The 23,534-nt window shown below is 32.3% G+C and overlaps 1 protein-coding gene across 1 annotated transcript; it reads right to left on the bottom strand.

The window, feature by feature from the left end:
* Window positions 1–6,210: 6,210 nt before the first annotated feature.
* Window positions 6,211–22,749, bottom strand: LOC110738471. Its single transcript, XM_021918880.1, has 6 exons — window positions 22,218–22,749; window positions 14,195–19,915; window positions 13,135–13,228; window positions 8,748–8,823; window positions 8,511–8,644; window positions 6,211–6,934 (listed from the first exon to the last, which is right to left on the bottom strand). Exon 2 carries the CDS (start codon window positions 18,170–18,172, stop codon window positions 16,970–16,972), a length of 1,203 nt encoding a protein of 400 aa, XP_021774572.1. The 5' UTR covers window positions 18,173–19,915; window positions 22,218–22,749; the 3' UTR covers window positions 6,211–6,934; window positions 8,511–8,644; window positions 8,748–8,823; window positions 13,135–13,228; window positions 14,195–16,969.
* Window positions 22,750–23,534: the final 785 nt, after the last annotated feature.

Genomic DNA, 23,534 nt, shown 5'->3' with positions numbered 1-23,534 from the left:
GGTGTATTCGATTTAGAGCATGGTGATAATGCTTAGAGAACATGGCAAAGTCCCTCGATTATGTGATGAGTTTGTTGTCAAGGTTGGTGAAGACCTCAATGTCACTTCCTTGGTTAAGAGGAAGTGAGTTTGTTATCTTAGTGTAGAGAAAACGAATCTTTTCTATGGTGATTAGCAAAGATGTTGATGACAATGGTTGGCTTATTGTGTTAGTGTAATCTTGTGATGATAAGCCGATTTCCGGGTAAGGAGATTGTGAGGCTTATGTAGAGATGTTGGAGCACAATAGAGAAGCCATGAGAGTATATGTGTAGTGTGTTTGAATCGATCTCCAGGTAGGAGATTTTTAGGTTTGAAAAGTGTGGAGAACAGTTCAAGAAGTCTAAGGGGGTGCATAGCTTTGGAGTTAAGCTATAGATTGTTTACTTGGTGCAAAGCAACAATAAAAGGCAAGGCTGACTTCAAATGAGCATATCTCAAGATTTAGAAATGATATTGAGATGATTCAAGTTAGAGGTGATACCTCTTCTCAAGAGCTTTCCAGCTACTGGTCATAAACTCAATTTGGTCAAGAATCGAGGGAGTTATGACCGTTATAAGAAGAGTTTTCCACGTAGTGCGGAAGTTCAACCGAACTTTTGAAAAAATCGGTCGAACCATTTGAAGGAAATCGAGTTTGCTACTGACTCGAGAGTTCGACCGAACCTCTTGGAGGTTTAACCGAACCACCCCTGGTTCGATCAAACCTAGGTTCAACCAAACTCAGGGTAGGTTCGGTCGAACCAGCTGCCCTTGTTCCAGTACTGCGATTTCTTTTAATTTGCTCGGGATGTAATCTTAGCCGTTGATTAACCTTGAACTCTTGCACTATACATGCTCTTGTTTTGTCATTGATGAAGGGAAAAATGTAGAGAGAGAGCCTCAATGTAATGAAGGATATATGTCTTCGTGAAGTGCAATTACTAGATATATCAAGGATCGCTATTATGGAGATAATTAGCTCATTCTTTTGGGTCGTCATTGTCTGTTGCTAGATATGATAAATGATTTTTGGGCTAGTCAAATAGTCCAAAGCCCAATAGAATGGATCCTATGAGGTCACCTACAAGGGTATTGAATTAAACAAGTATGAAGCCCATTAATAGGCCTCATCAGGTAATGACAAGCCATGTGAGTAGTAGGCTAGAGTAGATTGGATTGGATAAGGAGTTTGGGCTTCACATGGACTCTAGATATGTATGAGATATATAAATAGAGTCCTTGCCAAGGTTTTGATGACAAGTCATAATTTACCCATACAGTGAATTGTGAAGCAACAACCAAAGTCCCTAACCCTAATCTCTCTCTCTCACGCACGCCCCTCTCTCTCTCCTCCTCCTCGCCGTATGGTACGGACGCTGGCCAAGGTGGTGCTCGATGGTGGTGTGGTGGTTCGTGGCTTGTTCGTTCCTCTCCTCTCCGTAGAAGGTTGATTGAAAGGCTTCAATCACAACTAACTAGCATTAGTGGAGGTTCAATTCTTGCCCGTGGACCAAGTAGAGGAATCACGTTTGGGGTTCTAGTTATCCTTATTGTTCTTGCTCGATCACTCGTGGAATCACGCTTCAAAGGTATAATTATATGTTCTTTATGTGTTATGCAAAGATCTTGGTTATTAGATGCTTATGAATATGATTTATGCAATTCCGCTTATAGTATCTAAAGTCCTACAGTGGTATCAGTTAGCCTAATGCATGTACACATATTGATTATAATTCTTTGATGCCCACAAATTTTAATTCAATTAAGTGGGAGAATAATTTATTTATGGGTCAATTATTATTTTAAATGTGATTTAACATATGGAATAATTAAAGTTGATTTATTTGGCTAGAATTTAGCCTAGAATTGGACCGAATTTTTTCCCCTTTTATTCGAAAAATTCGACCCCCCAAACCATTATTCGAAAATTTTGAAACCCTAACCCTAAAATTTTAATTTTGTGCTGTGGTTTTTGATTATTTCGAATTTCATGTATAAACTATGAATTTTGCATGATCAATTATTTAATTTAAGTGTTAAATTGAATTGGGAATTAATTTCATGAAGAACCCTTATTTTGAGATTGAATGTGATTTACTTTTAAAATTAATTGGACCAATTTAATTTAATTATAACAAGTGTTGTATAATTAAATTAAATCTCAAAATAAAAAAAAATGTTTTTGGGGCTATTTTGGGCGGCAGCCGCGGCTAGGTGGTGCAGCCACGCTGGCTGCGCAGGTGGTGGTGCAAGAGGGAGGGTCGGGGGCGGGAAGCAGGTCCGGTCAGCAAAGGCAACAACATCAGCACCGTGCAACAGTTGCGTGGCACTGCTGCTGTAGCGCGTCGCTGCTTACAGCATACACCTGACGGTGTACGGCCACCGTGGCTGGCTTCGGTTGGCCACACTACAGGAGCTGGCGCAGATTTCAATAAAAAAAATTATTTTTTTAAAAAAATTAAGATTTTAAAATCAAATTTTAATTTTGAAAATAATTGTCAAAATTAAAGTTGTTAATTTTGATAAATATGTTAGATATTTTGAGCAAAAGATTCTATGTGGATAATAATTGATTAAATAATGAGATTATCCCATAATTATTTTAGGATATAATTGATTTAAAATTATGTGATTGGCTGAGTAATTAGAATAGAATCTCCTAAATTAGTTAGGATAATCATGGAGAATAAATATGATTTATCTTTCCTGATTAAAATAAGATTTGATTCTATCTCATACCTAAATTAAAATATAATGATATTTTATAATTGGTCATGAATGATATACGATATTATCTAATTACAATTTTAAAATATGAGATATTTAGGTACCACGTTTCCTTAATATGAACATTTAATATTGTAATTTAGGAAAGCATGTTGAGTAATTTATTATATGGCAATTTTTATAATATATGATATTATTTTTTGTTGTATATAGACTAGTATGGCCCATAGATTCTAAATACGATCTGCGCATCGTGACATATTTTTGTAATCTAAATACGGTCTGTGTACCGTAAGTATTTTTGTAATTTATTTTATTTTATTTAAGTAGTAGATAGAATAGAATAGTATTATAGGTTGCAGTTAATCCAAGAAGCCAATGGAGTAAAGGCCCAAAGAAGCAAGGTGGATGAGATCCATGAAGGTTCAAGTAGGAGCATTTTGTTTTATTAGTTTTCTTAGGTAATTTAGGTCTGCCTCCGCAGGGTGTCACTTGTTATCTTAGGTAATTTGAGGTAAATCACGTTTTACACATTTAATTGGTTGTGCTCAACAAGGTTACCTAAAGCGTTTAGAACCTTGAAGCAAAGGGTAATAATTAAACATGTGATGGGTAATTATTCAACCAAGAGTTACAAGAGTTGTAATTAGTAAAGAGTTTACTTACCTTGAAAATGTAATGCTTGATGGTAGGGCCTCAGTCCGGTCAATTATTACACAAATAAAGGATCTTGGAATCACTTAATTCAATTGGGATCATTTAATATTGAATAAAGTGTTTTAAAGTAACATATTTAATTCGCTTATGGTGCTTTAAATTTTATTAAACATAATTATTGAACTTTGCCTTATTTTTGTTTGTAGATGAATAGCTTTAACGACAACACTAACTTGCCAACCAAATTGAAACAAGGCTAAATCTCAAAAATTTCAAGGATTGGGAAAATGAGCTAAGAAATGTTCTTAACAGCCACAAGCTCGAAGCTCAATTGTACATTCCCATTCTAAGCAGATTCATAGTGGGGTTAACTCCTGAAAGGCATGCGAAAGATGTTTCAAATGGAGAGAAAGTCAGGAATCTCATGTTAGCCTCTTTTCCAATTTTTTGGAAGAGAAGGTTTAAGGATTATGAGCCAACCTTACTGCGAGAATGCCTACATGCTATCTATAGAGGTGGCATAGGGGCATTAGGAAGTGGAGGCATCATTGACAAGAATGTCAAGGAAATTGTTGATTCGATTCCCACGGTATATTACTCCTAGATTGACAGTGTAAGGTTTGAGACTTACAATATTCATTGTATGATAATGGCTAAGAAACTCATACCTGGTCAGTCAGTTAGGACCTATGTCAAGGAACTGATTGAGTTACTAAATTGGATGGATATCCTAGCTACCTTTTATGATGACTTTGCTCATGACACTATTATGTTTTCACTCCATGTTGGATTTGATCTCGTCTAGCTAATTCATGATGATGAAGGCTCTACAGTCACGCTTATCGATTTATTGATCAACCACACAGAGGAGTAATTGAAGAAAGAAGGAAGTCAGTGCTTCTATTGCGATAGGTGGTCTTACCACTTACCAGGATGTCCCCACAACATGCCGTTGAAAACGGAAGGTAAGGAGTTACCTAATGTTTATGTTGTAGAAATTAACCTTACTTCCTCTTCCACATGGGTATTCGAGACCAGTTGTGGTGCTCACATTGTTAATGACATGCAGGGTTTAAGAGTGAGTAAAAGGCTAGCAAAGGGAGAGATGATGCTTCGAGTAGGAAATGGAGCAAATTTTGCTGCACTTGCTATTGGAAGCTATGAACTCAAGCTCCCATCTGGACTCGTTATAGTTCTTAATAACTGTTATTATGTTCCTGCGATTACTAAAAACATTGTTTCAGTTCCTGTTTTAGATACTGAGGTTTTAGATACTAAAGGTTTTTCTTTTGAAATTAAAAACAAATGTTGTTTTATTTCAAGGAATAATATGTTATATGCTAGTTTAAAATTGGTTAATGGTTTATATACATTAGATTATACAACCCATGTCTATAACATTGATCCCAAAAAACAACGAACAGATGGTTCAAACCCAACTTACCTATGGCATTGTAGGTTAGGTCATATTAACCAATTGCGCATCTAGAAATTACAAAAGGATGGACTCCTTTCATCATTTGATTATGAATCATTTGAAAATTGTGAGTCATGCTTGTTAGGTAAAATGTCCAAGTCACCTTTTACAGGAATAGGTGAAAGAGCTAGTGACCTTTTAGGACTCATACATACAGATGTGTGTGGACCAATGAGTTCAAAAGCTAGAGGTGAGTTTAGCTACTTCATTACTTTTACTGATGATTTAAGTAGTTTTGGTTATATCTACTTAATGAAGCACAAGTCGTAAGCCTTTGAAAAGTTCAAAGAATTCCATAATGAAGTACAAAATTAACTTGGGAAGACAATTAAAGCACTACGATTTGATCATGGTGATGAATATTTGACTCAAGATTTTGATGATCATTTGAGGGATTGTGGAATAATTTCACAATTAACTCCTCCAGGAACACCACAGTTAAATGGTGTGTTAGAAAGGAGGAATCGAACCTTGTTAGACATGGTTCGATCCATGATGAACTTTACTGATCTTCACATATCATTCTGGGGATTCGCATTAGAAACAGCTGCAAAAGTACTAAGCAGAAGCCCGTCCAAACCAGTTGAAAAGACACCATATGAGATGTGGAATGGAAAGGTTCCAAAGTTATCTTTTCTCAAGATTTGGGGTTGTGAAGCCTATGTAAAACATTTACAAGGCGACAAACTAGGCCCTTGATATGTGTCGTTTACCGTATAAAATTAAATATTTATTTTCCTAACTTAACCTTCAAAAATATTAACAACTAGTAAAAAGGGTAAATAAGGGTCGATCTGACGAGGAGATTAATCAACTCTTAAAACTTAAAGTCTAACTCGAAAAAATAAACCATATACATAGTAGAGTATTATTCACACCATGTACATGAGATTGGGGGGTTTTAAATCGTGATCTAATAACTAAACTACCAAGACTAAATATAAATCTACTATTTACAATAAACAACAAGCAAACCACCATTGGTATATTAATTTGATCATAGGATAAAACGATATAAATTAGCTCCAAACTTCACTCCTTTTAATTTCCTTCAATACTCAGTTTTAGTATTTAGGTAGACAAATTACCGGCGCGGTCTATTTGACATATATTTCTCACTAAAATTAGAATCTTGCTAATATACTTTCTACCCCAATAAACTGGTTTTATTAGACTAATTCACAAACTCAACAATACTAAACTTGACCCGCTCAAACTAGTATCACTAAGTTATTTCCTCTAAATTATAAATTAACGTCGCGTCAAGTAATAATTTAGTATAGTCTAATTACTCCATACAAGCAATCGTGCACTACCACAAGTATAGATTAATTAAACATACATGCAAGAACAAATGATCATGTGAATTAATTAAACGCACAAACCAAAGCATTGATACTCGTTTAACTCAACCTATAAACAGTGAAACAGAAAAAAAAAATCATAAATTTGAAGACAAATTACATCGTACTCAGTTTAACCAATAAGATTAATCGCAAAATTGAAAGAGTTTAAAAGTGAGTGAAGGGAACTCATAACTAAGCCACGATCAAACGGTCGCCGCTAGATTGTTGCCGTCAAGTTGTCCCTTCACCTTCCGGTATCGCTCAGTCTATCAAATTTGGATCAACCGTACTTCACCAAGCCTCACAAATTCCCGATGAAAGCTTCGTAGTAAAACTTGTGTGTTTCGGAAGAGCTAATTGGGGCTTTTTTTATAAGCCTAAAAAAATAACCTATGTTTTCCGGGTATGAAAAGATACAATCTTGAATTGGGATAGATCTTCATCTTCTTGTTTCTACTTGAATTTCAGAGAGGTTGTTGAAGATAAACATGGATTTACTTTGGAGGCCTCGGTTATCACGGAAGCAAGATAGATTTCTATCTTTTTAACTTTCCATTTCCTGACTTGTTTGATGTTGCTTGCTTGCTTATGTACCCCTTTCACGTGATCTTTCTTTCTTTCTTTTTATTTTTTTTCTTTTGTTTACTTGCTGCTTTCTTTAATTGCCCTTTTGTTTGTTGTCTTCTTTTGCTTCTCCACACAAATCCTAATCAACAAAACAAACATATTAAATAATATTTATACCAACTTAATAATAAAATTAATAGAAGATAAATATACGACTAAAATAATAAAAGTTAGTTAAATTTCAAATATAATAACTAAAAGACAATTATAAGACTAATATTAGGGCTAAAAATATGGTATATTATGCACTTATCAAAATCCCCCACACTTAGTGTTTGGTCGCCCTCGAACAAACTAAATAAAACTAACCTATAAAAGCAATAAACCTAACTCACCGTCGTAGGAATCACGGTTACACTTAGCACGTGCAACAAGCCATTTAAACCCCTAAGTTCCCCCTAGAGGACGAGTACGGTCTTGTGAGGGTTTGCAGAAGACATACCCACAAAGTCTGTTATTTACAAATTTTCAACTAAATAGCAGTAAACAATTTTAAAACACATGTTTATAAAAGTTTCTCCAATATAACTTAACAACTTGGTTGATTGACTTTTATCATTTCTTACCTCTTTAAACCAATTTGCATGTCTCAAATCGTTAGGACTTTTCAAGGATATCATGGGGGTTTAGGTAAATGAAGGATATGACAATAATTATGGGATTGTGGTGGTAATATTCTATAAAATTAGTAGAGCATAGTATGATTCCTACCAAATAAGATCAAATATTCCTCATAACAAATATTTTTTGAGTGCACACTGAACTTTTATGTACACTGCCCCCTTCTTTTTTTTTCTCTTTTTCATTTTTCTTCTTTTTTTTTTTTAATTTTTTGATTTTTAGTTTCATGACTCTTAATGTTCAATCTCTGTTGAATAGTTCATGTAGCGAGTGTTCGACCAGTGGCTCCCGGTCCAGTTGGTCCAAGGCACTAAGCTTTAAGATTCCCCTAAGGATCTACTTACTCGAAGTACTCAAGCAAGAGATAGAAACATCACACGTACATAACTGGGTTTGAATTTTTTTTTTTTTTTTTAAATACTAATATGTGAATTAGTTGACACATATCCCAGTCATTGATACGCAGAGCCTTATATTGAAACTTTCACTTTATAGTACTATATCACCACTGAATATCAACCATTTTTACATTACACTTTAATATGCTCTACTAATTTCAGAAGGTTAATTATTTGACTTGTAATTAGAGGTACATTTGTGATTTATTCATGGAAAATAACAGGGATAGGCTTTTTGGTTGATGTGGCGTATAAAATGTTTTAATTGCCTAAATTATTTTCAAAACATGGATTAGTTGCAATTTAAGGGAGAAACGACACAAGCCCAGAGTGTAAGTTATCAAGAAGTTTGGAGGAAACAAACATTTTTTTTTTTTTACTTTACTGCTATTAGTTCAAAATTTTCAATATCTAAAAAATTGACAGCATCTCCCCTAAAAATGGGCATAATCAAACAACATTTTGTTGCTATTTTCAAACTTGTAACCCAGCCTAACATCCCAACATCCAAAATATAGAAAACAACAGTTGTCCCCCCCCCCACTTAAACTTTTCAATCGTCCTCGATAAAAGAAAAGAAGAAGAAGAAGAAGAAGAAGAATTAATAAATAAATAGGAGAGGAGGAGAAACTTAACTGGTTTCTTGAGACGTTCTGTTGTTTGAACATGTGAGATGCTTTCTGTCTCATTGTTGCATTGGTCAGGTCTACATTCATCTATTGTGCTTCTACGCCGCTTCATCATCTTGGATCTTCATTTTATAAAGCTACCTAAATCACAAAAAATTTGTTTTAATCATAAATTTAATTGATAAAAATTAAAAGGTTCATTAAAAGGTTTAATAAATGTAAACGATTTATAAAGATATAATACCTCCTCATCCTATAGGATCATTAGGCGAGAAACTCGTACTTTGATGTTCTACAGATTTTTGCTCGAATATAATTCTCTGATTAAATTAGATTTGCATGTAAAAACAAAATTCAGTAAACAAAATATAAACATATAATCATTAAGTATACCAATAAACACAATTTAAGTAACAATAATCACAAATATACATTTAAAATGGGTTTTCAAAATTAGGCTAACAATAACCCAGCCATTGATTACCTAATATAACTGACACAAAATTAATGACACAAAATTTGCTTGGTTTGATTTTGTATTAATACGAAATTTTGTTGACCTAATATAACATATGACTTATATAATGACTTGATTTTACCATTTGAATTTATAAAATACCACTAATAAAATTTAATTAAATAAAAAAAATTAAAAAAAAATTAATAAAAAAATAACTTGTAACAAATTTAAATAAGCTACAGTTCTATGTTGGGAAATTGTATTTTTGTTTGTAGTTGAGATATTTTTGTAGTTGCCTTGTTGGTATTATTAATATCCCTTAACCAGTTAACGTACAATATAAAGAATTCCAAAATGATATTCGCCATCATGTGCTTTAAACAATGTCGTTATGCAATTTTTAATCAACCAAACTCTAGCTTAGTACTCTACTAGTTCATTCTTTTACCCTGCAACATTTTTAATAAATCAATCAAATCTTGGTATTTTGTTTTTTATATCAACCTTCAATCAATATAATGAAACTACACTAGCTAATTTTAATTATTGTCATCTTCAATATGCGTGTAAAAGACAAATGAATATTTTATTGAGTGACAAAAGAAATACTAGAATTAATAACTTAACAGAAAAATTATATTAAATAAGTGGCAGGCTTGATGGACCACTAGGAAAATATTCTTAGAGTTCAAAATACAAGTATTACCAAGTATCCTATATATAAGGCAATACTACGTATATGTTATGTTGGAGGCCCTCGGTAACGCGACATAAAGACTCCTTTCTTTATTTCTATTTATATATATATATATTCGATTTTACAAAAAAAAAAACTGAAATTAAAACTGAACTAAATGATAAATGAAATGAAATCCACTGAAGTGTTGGATTTCAATGAATTAATGAAATGGGTTGTATATACATCATATACAAAATATATAATATTTTATATTTTGTATCAAAATATGTAAGTAAAAAGAAAAAGGAAAAGAAAGAGTTTTCCCGATTTGGTCTGTCAAGCTTGAACCCATTTCTAGGATCTTTTTGGAGTGCCTAACCTTATTTTGGTTATACTGTACTCTAAATCTCTATTAGGAAGTGTATCATTGGATGATGCTTTTATTCAAAACGGAGTATTATTTATCTATATTAAATAATAATAAATAAATAATAAAATAAAAAAAACCAAATAAATTTGTATAGAACGGACTCATCGTGAGTCCGCCTACACAAATACACTTATCCCAATTTTGCACAACACTCCCTAATCATGTCGTCATTCCTCTTTGAAGATGAATTCGAGTGATTCAAAGCCTCTGGCAACACTTTTGAGGTGACAAAGAAGGCAGATTCTTACATTCGCGACCTCTAAGCGAACCTCGAGACCATCAAAGCCAAAGCCGATGCCGCCTCCATCACTGCCGAGCAGAATTGAATTTGCTAGAAGTTCTAGTAGAAGACCACCGATTCCGCCGCAGAATGTGCGGAATTTGTCGATTTTCGGAGGCGGAGTTAGTAGGAAGCCTGAGGCGGCGTTTATTGCTACTGTTGTGGCATTGAGGAATATTTTGATTCCTCGTGCTGCATTGATTAAGTCGAGGAGAGCTTTGAGTGTGAGTTTGGAGGAGAAAGCCGGTACGGTGTCGGACAGGGATGAATTGTTAGTGCTAGTTAGAGATGATGTGAAATCTGAGGGTTGAGAAGAGAGAAAGTATTGTACCATGAAAGAAGAGGGTCACTGGTGAAGGAGAGATGAATGGAGAAGAAGTAATCAAAGGAGAGAGGAAGAGAGATATGAAAATGAATAATTAAGCCCCTAAAAATATAAATGAAGATTACAAATGTTAGATATTAGAATATTATTGTCGTATATTATAATATTATTGTCACATATTAGAATATTATTGTCTGATATTAGAATATTATTGTCATATATTAGAATATTAGATTATTAATGTTAGATATTAGAATATTATTATCAGACATATTGGACTCGCGATGAGTCCGGTCTTACGTAAAACCTTCTAAAAAAACACACACAATTACATATATATAGGTCTTGTTTAATTTGGTCATCATCCTAACAATTGCTTTTATAAAAATCAAAGTTATAATATGTTAATAATTAATAAAACACAAACTTTTAAATAAGTCAGATGTATATTAAATATTTGATAATTTTGACTATTACTACTACTAAAAAGCACTATATTTTGATTTTTGCTACCCATCTAATTTTTTTTTTTTATTTTACTACCACCAAGAACAAAAAAATAGATTTTTCTACCACTTACATTTTTTGTTAGGGTTCGTTAGTGGCCACATTAAAGTATTTTTTCTTGATTTGCGTGCCGAAAAATATTCCGTTAAGGTTTTAGGGAGTCATTTTAGCTCTTAAGGGTCCAAATTGAGCTCGAAATTAGCAAAAATAAAATAATATAAGTGTCTCATTTTACATGTCCAAAAATATTTCACTTTGCATGCAACTATTTTCTTGCCACGAAAATTACTCAGTAAAGATTTTGGGGGTCATTTTAGTTTTTAAGGAAAGATAAAAAATATATATATATATTCAAAAGTCAAAAGATGTACATTAACCAAATGTACATAATCAAATGAGAATCTTTATGTTTGAGACAAATTAAAGGGTCTTTTAAAAAGATAGAAAAGTGGAAGTCAATACAAGTTAAAAGTCCAACTTTTACCCTAATAAGACTCTCCTTGCAGCTAGGAGAGTCTTATATAGAGTATTAAGTTCTTTTGATCAAAACTTTCACTTTTCACTTTTAATAAAATAAAAGAACTGTTCAAGGTCGAAACCTTCAAAGAAAAAAAAAAGGAATGAAAATAAGCAAGAGTGATGGTAATCATCATTATCTTCCTAATGATTTCGGCTTCTCTAATCAAACATACAACCAAAACATCAATGGCGATGTTTCGATTCATCCGTTTAATCATGTTTATTCCCCTGCTGCTAATAACACTGCGTTCAATTCTCAGGTACCTTTTTTTTTTTGGAGTAATTTTAATGGCGAGGGAAAGGTGGATTGAAAATCAATCATAATTGTGAAAAAAAAACCCCTTGAAATCGAACGTAATTATGATTAAAAAGAAAAGAAAAGTCTAATAGAAAATCTTGTTAATATTCATCGAAGAACATTAAGTTTAGGTGGTGCAATTTTATATTTATACAATTTATATAGAAACTTAGATTTACTACTTTATTCCGTCAAAAAAAGGTAAGATGAAATTGGAGTGAGTCAGATAACTCGTGCAAGCGTCATTCATCGTCAAAAGAAAGTGGATGTTTAATTTTATTACCCATAAATTAGGTATCAGTTAATTAGGTTTTTACAGTTGGATTTAGTTATCCTATCCGTTCCTAAATAATTAACACGTTTGATATTTTTCACAATTTATATAGCACTACTATTTTTTTTTTAATTAATATTAATCATTTATATCTATGATCAAATTAGTGTATTGACATGTATGCCAAGTTTAATTGTGTCAATTATTTTTTTACTAGATGAAAGCCCGTGCGATGCACGATTTTTCATACATAAATCTCAAGATCAGATATTTTCCTATATACTCTAAGGTTTTTTTTTTAATTATTTAATTTATTTTACTATTTAATAATTTCAAAAAAAAAACACAATAATTTAATTTATATGTTACTGCCTATTAAAAAAGTATAATTCTTTTAATGTAATTTTTTATAGTAATATATTTATTGTTGTTTTGTATTTTATTCGTTGTTTTTAGTTATATAAAAATAATATGATATCTTTCCAAAAAAAAATTATAAATATGATATTTCATTGATTACATAGTAGTATAGAATCTTTAATGTGAAAAAATAATTTGTTTTTTTATAAAAAATAATTTAAATTCTAAATTATTATTCGTTGTTTTTTACACTTGAAATTAAACTCTCAAATCTATATATCATTTTGTATATTTCTTGTGATAAAGGGCACTTAAACATAAATAAATAGGGCACTTAAAATTGGATAAATAGAACATGTTAGAAAAAAAAAATTATACAAAATTAATCTTTATAGTCTTATAAAATAAATCAATATATTTAATATAAAATTAATTAGTAAAAACTAAAATGTTTATTGAAAAATTTAATAAATATAAACGATTTATAAAGATATAATACCTCCTCATCTAATAGGATCATCAGGCGAGAAACTCGTACTTTGATTTTATTTCCAATTATTTTGCTCGAATTTAATTCTATGATTAAATTAGATCTGCATGTAAAAACAAAATTCAATAAACAAAACATAAACATATAATCATTAAGTATCCCAAATAAACACAATGTAAGCAATAATCACAAATATACACTTAAACATGGATTTGAAAAATTAAGCTAAGAATTATCCAGCCATTGATGACCTAATAAAATGACACAAAATTCGCTTGATTTGGTTTTAAATTAATACGAAATTTTATTGGTGTCGTATGATGCATCAATTTATAATGGTAATTTAATTATAATAATAAATGATTTTTTATTTCTTATTATAAATATTATCAAAATTTATCTTATAATGATAGATATATAAATCCTATATCTAAAGATGATTTTCTCAAAAAGATAATTTTTAGTTTTTTAAATAAATTAAATCGTAATAAATCACTATTCGTTGTTTTTTTAATAATTATTTGATTTATTTTACAATTTAATAATTTCAGACAAAAAAATAAATAAATAATAATTTAATTAAAATGATATTGCCAATTACAAAAGTAAATTGTTTTTTTAATGTAATTTATAATGCGACTTAATTTATTGTTGTTTTGTATTTTATTCGTTGTTGTTAGTTATATGACAATAATATGATATCTTTCAAAAAAAAAAAATGTAAATATGATACAAAATTTGCTTGGTTTGGTTTTGTATTGATACGAAATTTTGTTGGTGTCGTATGATGTGTCAATTTATAATGGTAGATATCACAAATTTTAATTTAATTATAATTAAGGAATTAATTTTTATTTCTTATCATAAACACTATCAAAATTTATGTTATAATAAAAGATAATTTTTGATTTTTTAAATAAATTAAATCCTAATAAATCAATATTCGTTGTTTTTACTTACGTGGCAAAAATTTTTAAGTCTCATTCGTCACTTTTATTTAGGTGTCAAACGAATTTTTATAATTCCAAAATAAAATAGAAATCTAATTTTTAATTGGTCGAAAATATACCTTTGCTTATGTGGCGCGCCGAATGCTCTCTAAAAATGCCTACTTTATTTATATATATTAGATTATTGGTGAAGCTGTGGGAATTTTTTTTACAATCACAGTCAGTAGCAAACGTGTTCCTTCTCTGGGTCTTGAGTCTTGAAAACAGAAGAATTTTGTGTGCTGCCAGAATGGGTAGAGGTAATATGCCTAGTAAATGAAAATAACAGCCTGTGATCAACATAAAAAAAAACTAAGCCTCAAATAAAGAAAATTATCATTATACTATGAAAAATAGAATAAATGAATAAATAAAAAAATAAAAAAAAAACCAGTAAAGTAAAAAACAAAATTCATCCATGGGTTGCCTCCCGAGTAGCGCTTCTGTTTAGAGTCGTTAGCTCGACCTACTTCAGTCATCATTCCATTTGAAGCTCGATTTCTTCAATCATCCCTGCAGATCTATACTCATAGTATGGTTTTAACCTGTGACCATTTACTTTGAACTCTTTATCAGTTTCCAAACTTTTTATTTCAACTGCACCATGTGGAAAAATGTTAGTAATAACAACAGGTCCCAGCCATCTAGACCGAAGCTTTCCAGGAAATAGCTTAAGGCGAGCATTATACAAAAGAACTTTCTGTCTCACAGAGAAATTAGTCTTAACAATTCTTTTGTCATAAAAAGCCTTAGTTTTGTTCTTATAAATCTGAGCATTTTCATAAGCCTTTATTCTGATTTCCTCTAACTCTTGTAGACTAAGTTTTCTTTGCTTCCTTGCAAGTTCATAATCCATATTACACTGTTTCACAGCCCAATAAGACTTATGTTCTAGCTCTACTGGTAAGTGACATCCTTTACCAAAGACAAGGCGATATGGAAACATTCCTATAGGTGTTTTGTAAGCTGTCCTATAAGCCCATAGTGCATCATCTAACCTAAGGCTCCAATCTTTCCTATTAGGATTCACCATTTTTTCTAGGATGGATTTGATTTCCCTATTTGAAACTTCAGCTAGCCCATTAGTTTAGGGATGGTAGGCAGTGGCTACTCTATGTGTTACATGATACTTTGCAAGAAGAGGGCCAAATGTTTGGTTGCAAAAATGGGTTCCCCTATCACTTTTTATGGCTTTTGGAAAACCATTGTAAATATGACTTTTGACAAATTTTACAACAGCTTTTGCATCATCAGTTACGGTGGCTTTAGCTTCCACCCATTTAGAAACGTATTCTACAGCTAGCACAATGTAAAGATTACCAAAAGAGGAAGGAAAAGGCCCCATAAAATCGATTCTCTATACATCAAATATTCCACAAACTATGATTCCATGTTGAGGCATTTCATTTCTTTTAGAAATATTACCTGATTTCTGACATTGCTCGCACGATGCACAAAACAGGTAAGCATCTTTGAATACTATAGGCCAATATAAACCGCATTGCAATACTTTAAGGGCAGTTCGTTGAGGTCCAAAGTGGCCACCAACTTCCAGAGAATGAAAAAAATTCAACACCGAAGAAAATTCAGAGTCCTCTACACATCTCCTTATCATTTGATAAAAACAAAACTTCCACAAATATGGATCATCCCAAAGATAATATTTAGAGTCAGATTTGATTTTATCCTTTTTATCCTTAGTTAGAAAAAGGGGAAACGTCCTAGTTACTAAGTAATTAACCATATCGGCATACCAAGGAGTTTCAACATGATATAAAGAAAGCAATTGTTCATCGGGGAAAAAATCACTTATCATAGGCCAATCTTCTCTAGGGACAATCCTACTCAAATGGTCAGTAACTTGATTTTCAACACCTTTTTTATCCCTAATTTCTAAATCAAAATCTTGTAACTGAAGCATCCACCTAAGCAACTTAGGTTTTGAGTGACTCTTATTTATCAAGTATTTAAGAGTCGCATGATCAAAATAAACAATCACATGAGTACCAAGCAAATAAGATCTAAACTTTTCCAAAGCAAATATCACAACATACATTTCTTTTTCAGTCACAGTGTAATTGCATTGGGCTGGATCAAGTGATTTAAAAGAATAATGTATCACATAACTCTTTACCCTTCTTTTGACCTAACACAACTCCTATGGTTTTATCACTAGCATCGCACATTATTTCAAAAGGTAACGACCAATCAGGAGGTCTAATTACAGGAGCACTTGTCATCTTGGCTTTTAAATCATCAAAAGCTTTCTTACATTCATCATTAAAGTCAAAAACAGCATCTTTAGCAAGCAAAGCACATAAAGGTGAAGCAATTTTTGAAAAATTCATTATAAAGCGCCTATAAAAACCAGCATGTCCTAAAAATGATCTAACTTCATGAACAAATTTAGGATAAGGCAAAGAACTTATTACCTGAATTTTAGGTTTATCTACCTCTAAACCTTTAGCGCTTACAATATGACCAAGAACCACACCTTGTTGTACCATGAAATGACACTTTTCAAAATTCAAAACAAGGTTAGTTTCAACACATCTCTTCAGAATACGAGTTAAAGCATGAAGACATCTATCAAATGAATCACCAAAAACAGTAAAGTCATCCATAAACACTTCCATATCTTGTTCAATCAAATCAGAAAATATGATCATCATACATCTCTGAAAAGTTCCTAGAGCATTACATAAACCAAAAGGCATTCTTCTAAAAGCAAATGTGCCAAAAGGACATGTAAAAGTGGTTTTATCTTGATCTTCAGGGGCAATGGGTACTTGTGTGTAACCTGAATAACCATCTAGAAAACAGAAGAAAGATTGTCCAGGAAGTTTTTCTAACATCTATAGAGGGAAATGGTCTTTTCTGGTAGCTTGATTAAGCTTCCAATACTCAATACAAACTTTCCATCCATTAGAAACTCTAGTGGGGACAAATTCTCCCTTATTATTTTCGACAACTGTTATTCCACTCTTTTTAGGAACCACATGTATAGGACTTACCCATTGAGAATCGAAAATAGTATATATCACTCCTGCATCTAACCATTTTAGAATCTCCTTTTTAACTACTTCCATCATTGAAGGATTTAATCTACGTTGAGCCTCTCTAGTTGGTTTAGCATTCTTTTCAAGATAAATTCTATGCATGCATAAGGTAGAACTAATGCCTTTTATGTCTGCTAAAGTCCATCCTAGGGCTGCTTTGTACTCTTTAAGTATAGTCAGCAATTTTGTTTCTTGAGATTCATTTAAAGAGTTTGAGATAATGACAGGCAAAGTCTTATTATCATCTAAATAAGCATATTTCAAATTATAAGGAAGGGGCTTCAACTCTAATTCAGGTGCTTTGATAATGGAAGGAATCGATTTAGGTACAGAAGAAGGCAAACACGACTTACATTCAACAGATATATCAGATTTTGACTTATTAGAAGAAGCCACAAAAGAATCAATCCTCTCTATTTCCTTAAAATCATCAAAAACACCATTTTCAAACAAATTTTCACACCACTCATCAAAAACATCCTGAGCCATCCAATCACATGCATCAAATGAATCTATAGAACTAACATTACTGATATCATTAGGGTATTTCATAGCATCAAATATGTTGACTTTAATCATTTTGCCATCAAATTCCATAGTCAAATTACCTTCATGAACATCAATTTTAGTTTTGGAAGTCTTTAGAAAAGGTCTACCCAACAATAAAGGAACACTATCAGATTTATCACCCATATCAAGCACATAAAAATCAGCAGGAAAAACTAGTTCATTCACTTGAACAAGTACATCTTCCAAAACTCCCATAGGAAATGCATTAGATCTATCAGCTAATTGGATAACAACATTAGTTTCAGACAAAGGACTCATATTCAAAGTTTCATAAACAGATTTAGGCATGACATTAATTGAGGCACCTGAGTCTAACATGCATCTTTCAAATTTTGAGTTACCAATGTTACATGGGATAGAAAACATGCCAGGGTTTTTACATTTTGGGGGACGTTTCTTTTGAATCACAACAGATATGTTCTCATCCATTCTTACCTTTTCACAAGGCTTAAAGTTCCTTTTGTTAGTAAAGAGCCCTTTTAGAAACTTAGCATACCTAGGTATCTGTTTAATAGCATCAAGAAGAGGGATATTCACTTCAACTTTCCTAAATGTTTCAAGTATTTCATTGTCAAGGGCTTCTTTCTTAGCTTTAGCAAATCGAGAGGGGAAAGGGGGTACATCAAAGTTCACATCAGAATTACCCTTCCCTATAGGTTCTTTCTCACTCCCTTTATCATGATTTTCCTTACTTTCACAAACTACATCCTTAGGTCTGACTTCTACCTTTTTCTCTAATTATCTATTCTTTATTTTAGGTTCCTTTAACTCCTTACCGCTCCTAAGTGTTACAGCTTTAGCATGTTCATTTGGATTGGAAAGTTTTTGAGAGGGGAGCCTATTCAAAAGTTGAGATTCCAAATTACTAAGAAAAGTGCTAATTTGACCTATTTGAGTATCTATGTGATGTAGGCGAGTGTCAGTTTTCTTTTGATATTGGACACCTTGACTATGAACTTGTCCAATTTGGGTAGTCAGTTGTTTCACTAAATCCTCTAATGATGAACCAGATTGTTGTTGTGAATTATGTTGAACAAATGGCCTAGTTTGATTAGATTGAGAAAATGGTGGTCTAGTTCCATACCTAAGGTTAGGATGTCACGCCAACCTTCATTATAAATATTAGAAAAGGGTTGTATTTCCTCTGAGATTGACCAGGAAAATTATTTAAAGCATTGACATCTTCACTTTGTAAAGAAGGACATTCATCAGTAGCATGAGAAAAATCAGAACAAAACACCACATACTTTAGCTGTAGACTCATTGCCAGGAACAATTTTAGACACTAAGGTGGTTAGAATAGCAATTTGTTGAGCATTTTCTTGTAATTGACTTTTAATTCCACTTAAGTCCACATCATTAACTCTTTTACCATCATTTCTAGTGCCAAATTGTTGAGTATTTTGAGCCATATTAGAAATTAACTTCCTAGCTTTAGTTGGTGTTTTATCTACTAATGCCCCCCCCCCATTAGATGCATCTATCATACCCCTCTCATTAGGTAAAAACCCCTCATAAAAATATTGAATTAGCAGTTGCTCACTTATTTGGTGTTGTGGACAAGATGAACAAAGTCTGTTAAAACGTTGCCAATACTCATATGAAGAATCGTTATTATTTTGCCTAATTCCACAAATTTCCTTTCTAATAGAACCAATACGACTCGCAGGAAAGAATCTTTCAAGAAAAACTTTTTTCATTTCTGCCAAAGAATTAATAGAACTAGGTGAAAGTTGCTCATATAGCCGCTCTTTAGCAGGATCTTGCAAAGAAAAAGGAAAAGCATGCAATCTAATATGTTCTTGTTCTATGCCTTCAAGATTCATGGAAGAGCATACAACCTTAAATTCTTTTAAGTGTCTATAAGGATTCTCACCTGCATTCCCATATAATTTAGGGAGAAGATTAAGGAAACCTGAATTCAGCTTTAGAGGATTCTCTAGCTCTAGAAAGACAATGCAAAGAGGATCTTCTCCTGTTCTTGGGGCTCCCTGTTCCTTCAATGTTCGCTCTGCCATGCTCTTGTATTCAATCGGTAATGGATCTTCTATTTCAAGTGTTGGTTCAGCACTGAAAATGTGAAGCAGCTTCTCTGGTTCAGCCTCGTTTAGGAAGCCTATGTATGCTCTTATGCGCTGAAGTCTTGCTTCTGGATCATACGCGTTCATACACCTATAAAGAAAAACAAAACTTATGAGAAAGACTTGAAATATTATAGCAGAAGTTTTAAAAATCCATTACTGGACAGAAATTTTAGTAGCCAAGATAAGATGATTTGGATGCAACTATCTTCTACCAATAAATAAACTGCACTTTCATTAGCATTTAAACCTCATATAAAGAAACTAGCAATCTGGCAGAAAGTTAGTTATATATCTAAACTTTGTTAACTTGGATCTTTATAGCAAAAATTGATTTCATATTCAAATTGAGCTAGTGCCAGGGCTAGAATTAAGTTATAATGCAAACATATACCATATATCTCATTACCCTATAAGTTTTGTCTAGTTATAAGCTGCTGGATTCAAAGAATAATTATTCATAGACGGCAGTTAAGTTCAGTAGTCATGGACTTATGGCATTGATTATACTCACTTCAATAGCAATTAAGCATAAGGTAATGAATTGCTAGTCCTAAGTATGTAGCTAAAAACTTTTCTACTGAAATCACACAACATGTAAAGATAGAATCTGTTCAAATTGGCATGTAACATATTCAGCAAATAGGCTTTCCTGATTTTAGGACTAGGTTTACCAACATTAATGTACCCTGTCAACCTTTATCATCTCATAGGACTTTTCTGTAGATTAATAACTCAAAGTTCAAGTGCAAGAAACCAAAATTAACTAATATCTTTTATTCCAGTTTATACACTGTCAGATGTTTCTGGAAACTCCCAGGACATATGATACATGCATGATACATCAGCTAGACCGATCCACACATGCTAAAACAGAGGGTTAAGAACAATTCTTGCAATATTATAATCTGATCAAACACAGAACATCAAGAATAAGGGCAAGATCATAAAATGCTCATTCAAAAATTACTAGACATGAACTATATGGTGATATTTTTCATTGGTGGAGCCCGATTACCTCAAAGATACAAGTATATATCATGCAAAAAACTGATAAGCAAACATGACATATTCTTGTCTTTGTACCCACTATTATATGAGTTAATAAAAATTGGCCAGTAAACATGTAATAATCACTATGATTCATTAGCATATCATTTATATTTCCATTGGTTAATAAGCTAAATTCACGAGACATCATCAATCATCATACTAGCAAACAACAATAGATGACAACCGCAATAATCAACCATAATCATTATACTAGAAAAAAAAAAAAAAAAAAAAAAAAAAAAAATTGCATACTACTGGGTAAGCCACTAACACACATACCTCATGTTCATATATAGTAATTAGAAAAGCTATGACATATGGCATGAGTGAATTGAAACATGAATGAACTATGACATAGTCAAAATAGACATCTTACAGTAATAATATTATAAGTCATTGTCAGCTATATGTGTATATTCATTAATAACAATAGCAAATTAGTTAAACTTTTTATTAACTAAAATTAATCTCCTCGGCAACGGCGCCAAAATTTGATACGTGTTGTTTACCGTATAAAATTAAATATTTATTTTCCTAACTTAACCTTCAAAAATATTAACAACTAGTAAAAAGGGTAAGTAAGGGTCGATCCCACGAGGAGATTAATCAAATCTTAAAACTTAAAGTCTAACTCGAAAAATAAACCATATACATAATAGAGTATTATTTACACTATGTACATGAGATTGGGGGGGGGGGTTTAAATCGTGATCTAATAACTAAACTACCAAGACTAAATATAAATCTACTATTTACAATAGACAACAAGCAAACCACCATTGGTATATTAATTTGATCATAGGATAAAACGATATAAATTAGCTCCAAACTTCACTCCTTTTAATTTCCTTCGATACTCAATTTTAGTATTTAGGTAGACAAATCACCGCTGCAGTCTAATTGACATATGTTGCTCACTAAAATTAGAATCTTGCTAATATACTTTCTACGTACCCCAATAAAGTGGTTTTATTAAACTAATTCACAAACTCAACAATACTAAACTTGACCCGCTCAAACTAGTATCACTAAGTTATTTCCTCTAATTTATCAATTAACGCCGCGTCAAGTAATAATTTAGTATAGTCTAATTACTCCATACAAGCAATCATTCACTACCACAAGTATATATTAATTAAACATACATGTAAGAACAAATAATCATGTGAATTAATTAAACACACAAACCAAAGCATTGATACTCGTTTAACTCAGCGTATAAACGGTGAAACAGGAAAAATATCATAAATTTGAAGACAAATTACATCGTACTCAGTTTAAGCAACAAGATTAATCACAAAATTGAAAGAGTTTAAGAGTGAGTGAAGGGAACTCATAACTAAGCCACAATCAAACGGCCGCCGCTAGATTGTTGTCGTTAAGTTGTCCCTTCACCTTCCGGTATCGCTTAGTCTATCAAATTTAGATCAATCGTACTTCACCAAGCCTCACAAGTTCCCGATGAAAGCTCCGTAGTAAAACTTGTGCGTTTCTGAAGAGCTAATTGGGGCTTTTTTTATAAGCCCAAAAAAATAACCTACGTTTTCCGGGTATGAAAAGATAGAATCTTTAATTGGGATAAATCATCATCTTCTTGTTTCTGCTTGAATTTTGAAGAGGTTGTTGAAGATAAACATGGAGTTACTTTGGAGGCCTCGGTTATCATGAAAGCAAGATAGATTTCTATCTTTTCAGCTTTCCTTTTCCTGACTTGTTTGATGTTGCTTACTTACTTTTGTACCCCTTTCACGTGATCTTTCTTTCTTTCTTTTTATTTTATTTATTTATTTTTCTTTTGTTTACTTGCTGCTTTCTTTAATTGCCCTTTTGTTTGTTGTCTTCTTTTGCTTCTCCACACAATTCCTAATTAACAAAATAAACATATTAAGTAATATTTATACCAACTTAATAATAAAATTAATAGAAGATAAATATACGACTAAAATAATAAAAGTTAGTTAAACTTCTAAAATAATAACTAAAGACAATTATAAGACTAATATTAGGGCTAAAAATATGGTATATTATGCACTTATCAGCCCTAAATCAGACAAATGTTTCTTCGTAGATTATCCCAAGGAAACAAGAGGGTATTACTTCTACAATCGCAAAGATAACAAAGTGTTTGTTACTCGCGATGGTGTCTTTCTAGAAAAGGAATTTCTTTCTAAAAAGCCAAGTGGGAGTAAAGTGGTTCTCGAAGAAATTCGAGACGAGCAACAAATGGATGTGGATAACACCACGTTAGAGGCATAGGGCACATATGTCAACTAATTTGACAAATCATGCGTTGGAGCAAGCTAATTCAACTAGCGAGACTCCTATCGTCCCACTTGAATCTAATTCTTGCGAAAATCTTCAAAGAGTTGAAGAGAATATTTCTATTGTTTCTCCTACTTAAGTCTAGCAAAATCAGAAACAAACAATTTGTTGATATTCTGTTGACTTAGGATTCCGAAATCTTCTTGTTGGAGAATGAGGAACCCACAACCTACAAGCAGGCTTTGGTAAGCCCCACCTCAGAAAAATGGCTTGAGGCCATGAAATCTGAAATGGACTCCATGTCTGAAAATGATGTGTGGGCCCTAGTAGACTTGCCTAATGGGGTTAAACCAATTGGTTGCAAATGGGTCTACAAGATCAAAACAGACAAAGAT

The sequence above is a fragment of the Chenopodium quinoa genome, unplaced genomic scaffold, assembly GCF_001683475.1.
Source record: "Chenopodium quinoa cultivar QQ74 unplaced genomic scaffold, ASM168347v1, whole genome shotgun sequence".
NCBI classification, from domain to species: domain Eukaryota; kingdom Viridiplantae; phylum Streptophyta; class Magnoliopsida; order Caryophyllales; family Amaranthaceae; genus Chenopodium; species Chenopodium quinoa.
Note: the sequence above shows the minus strand (reverse complement) of the source record. Positions and strands in the feature narration are given on the sequence as shown.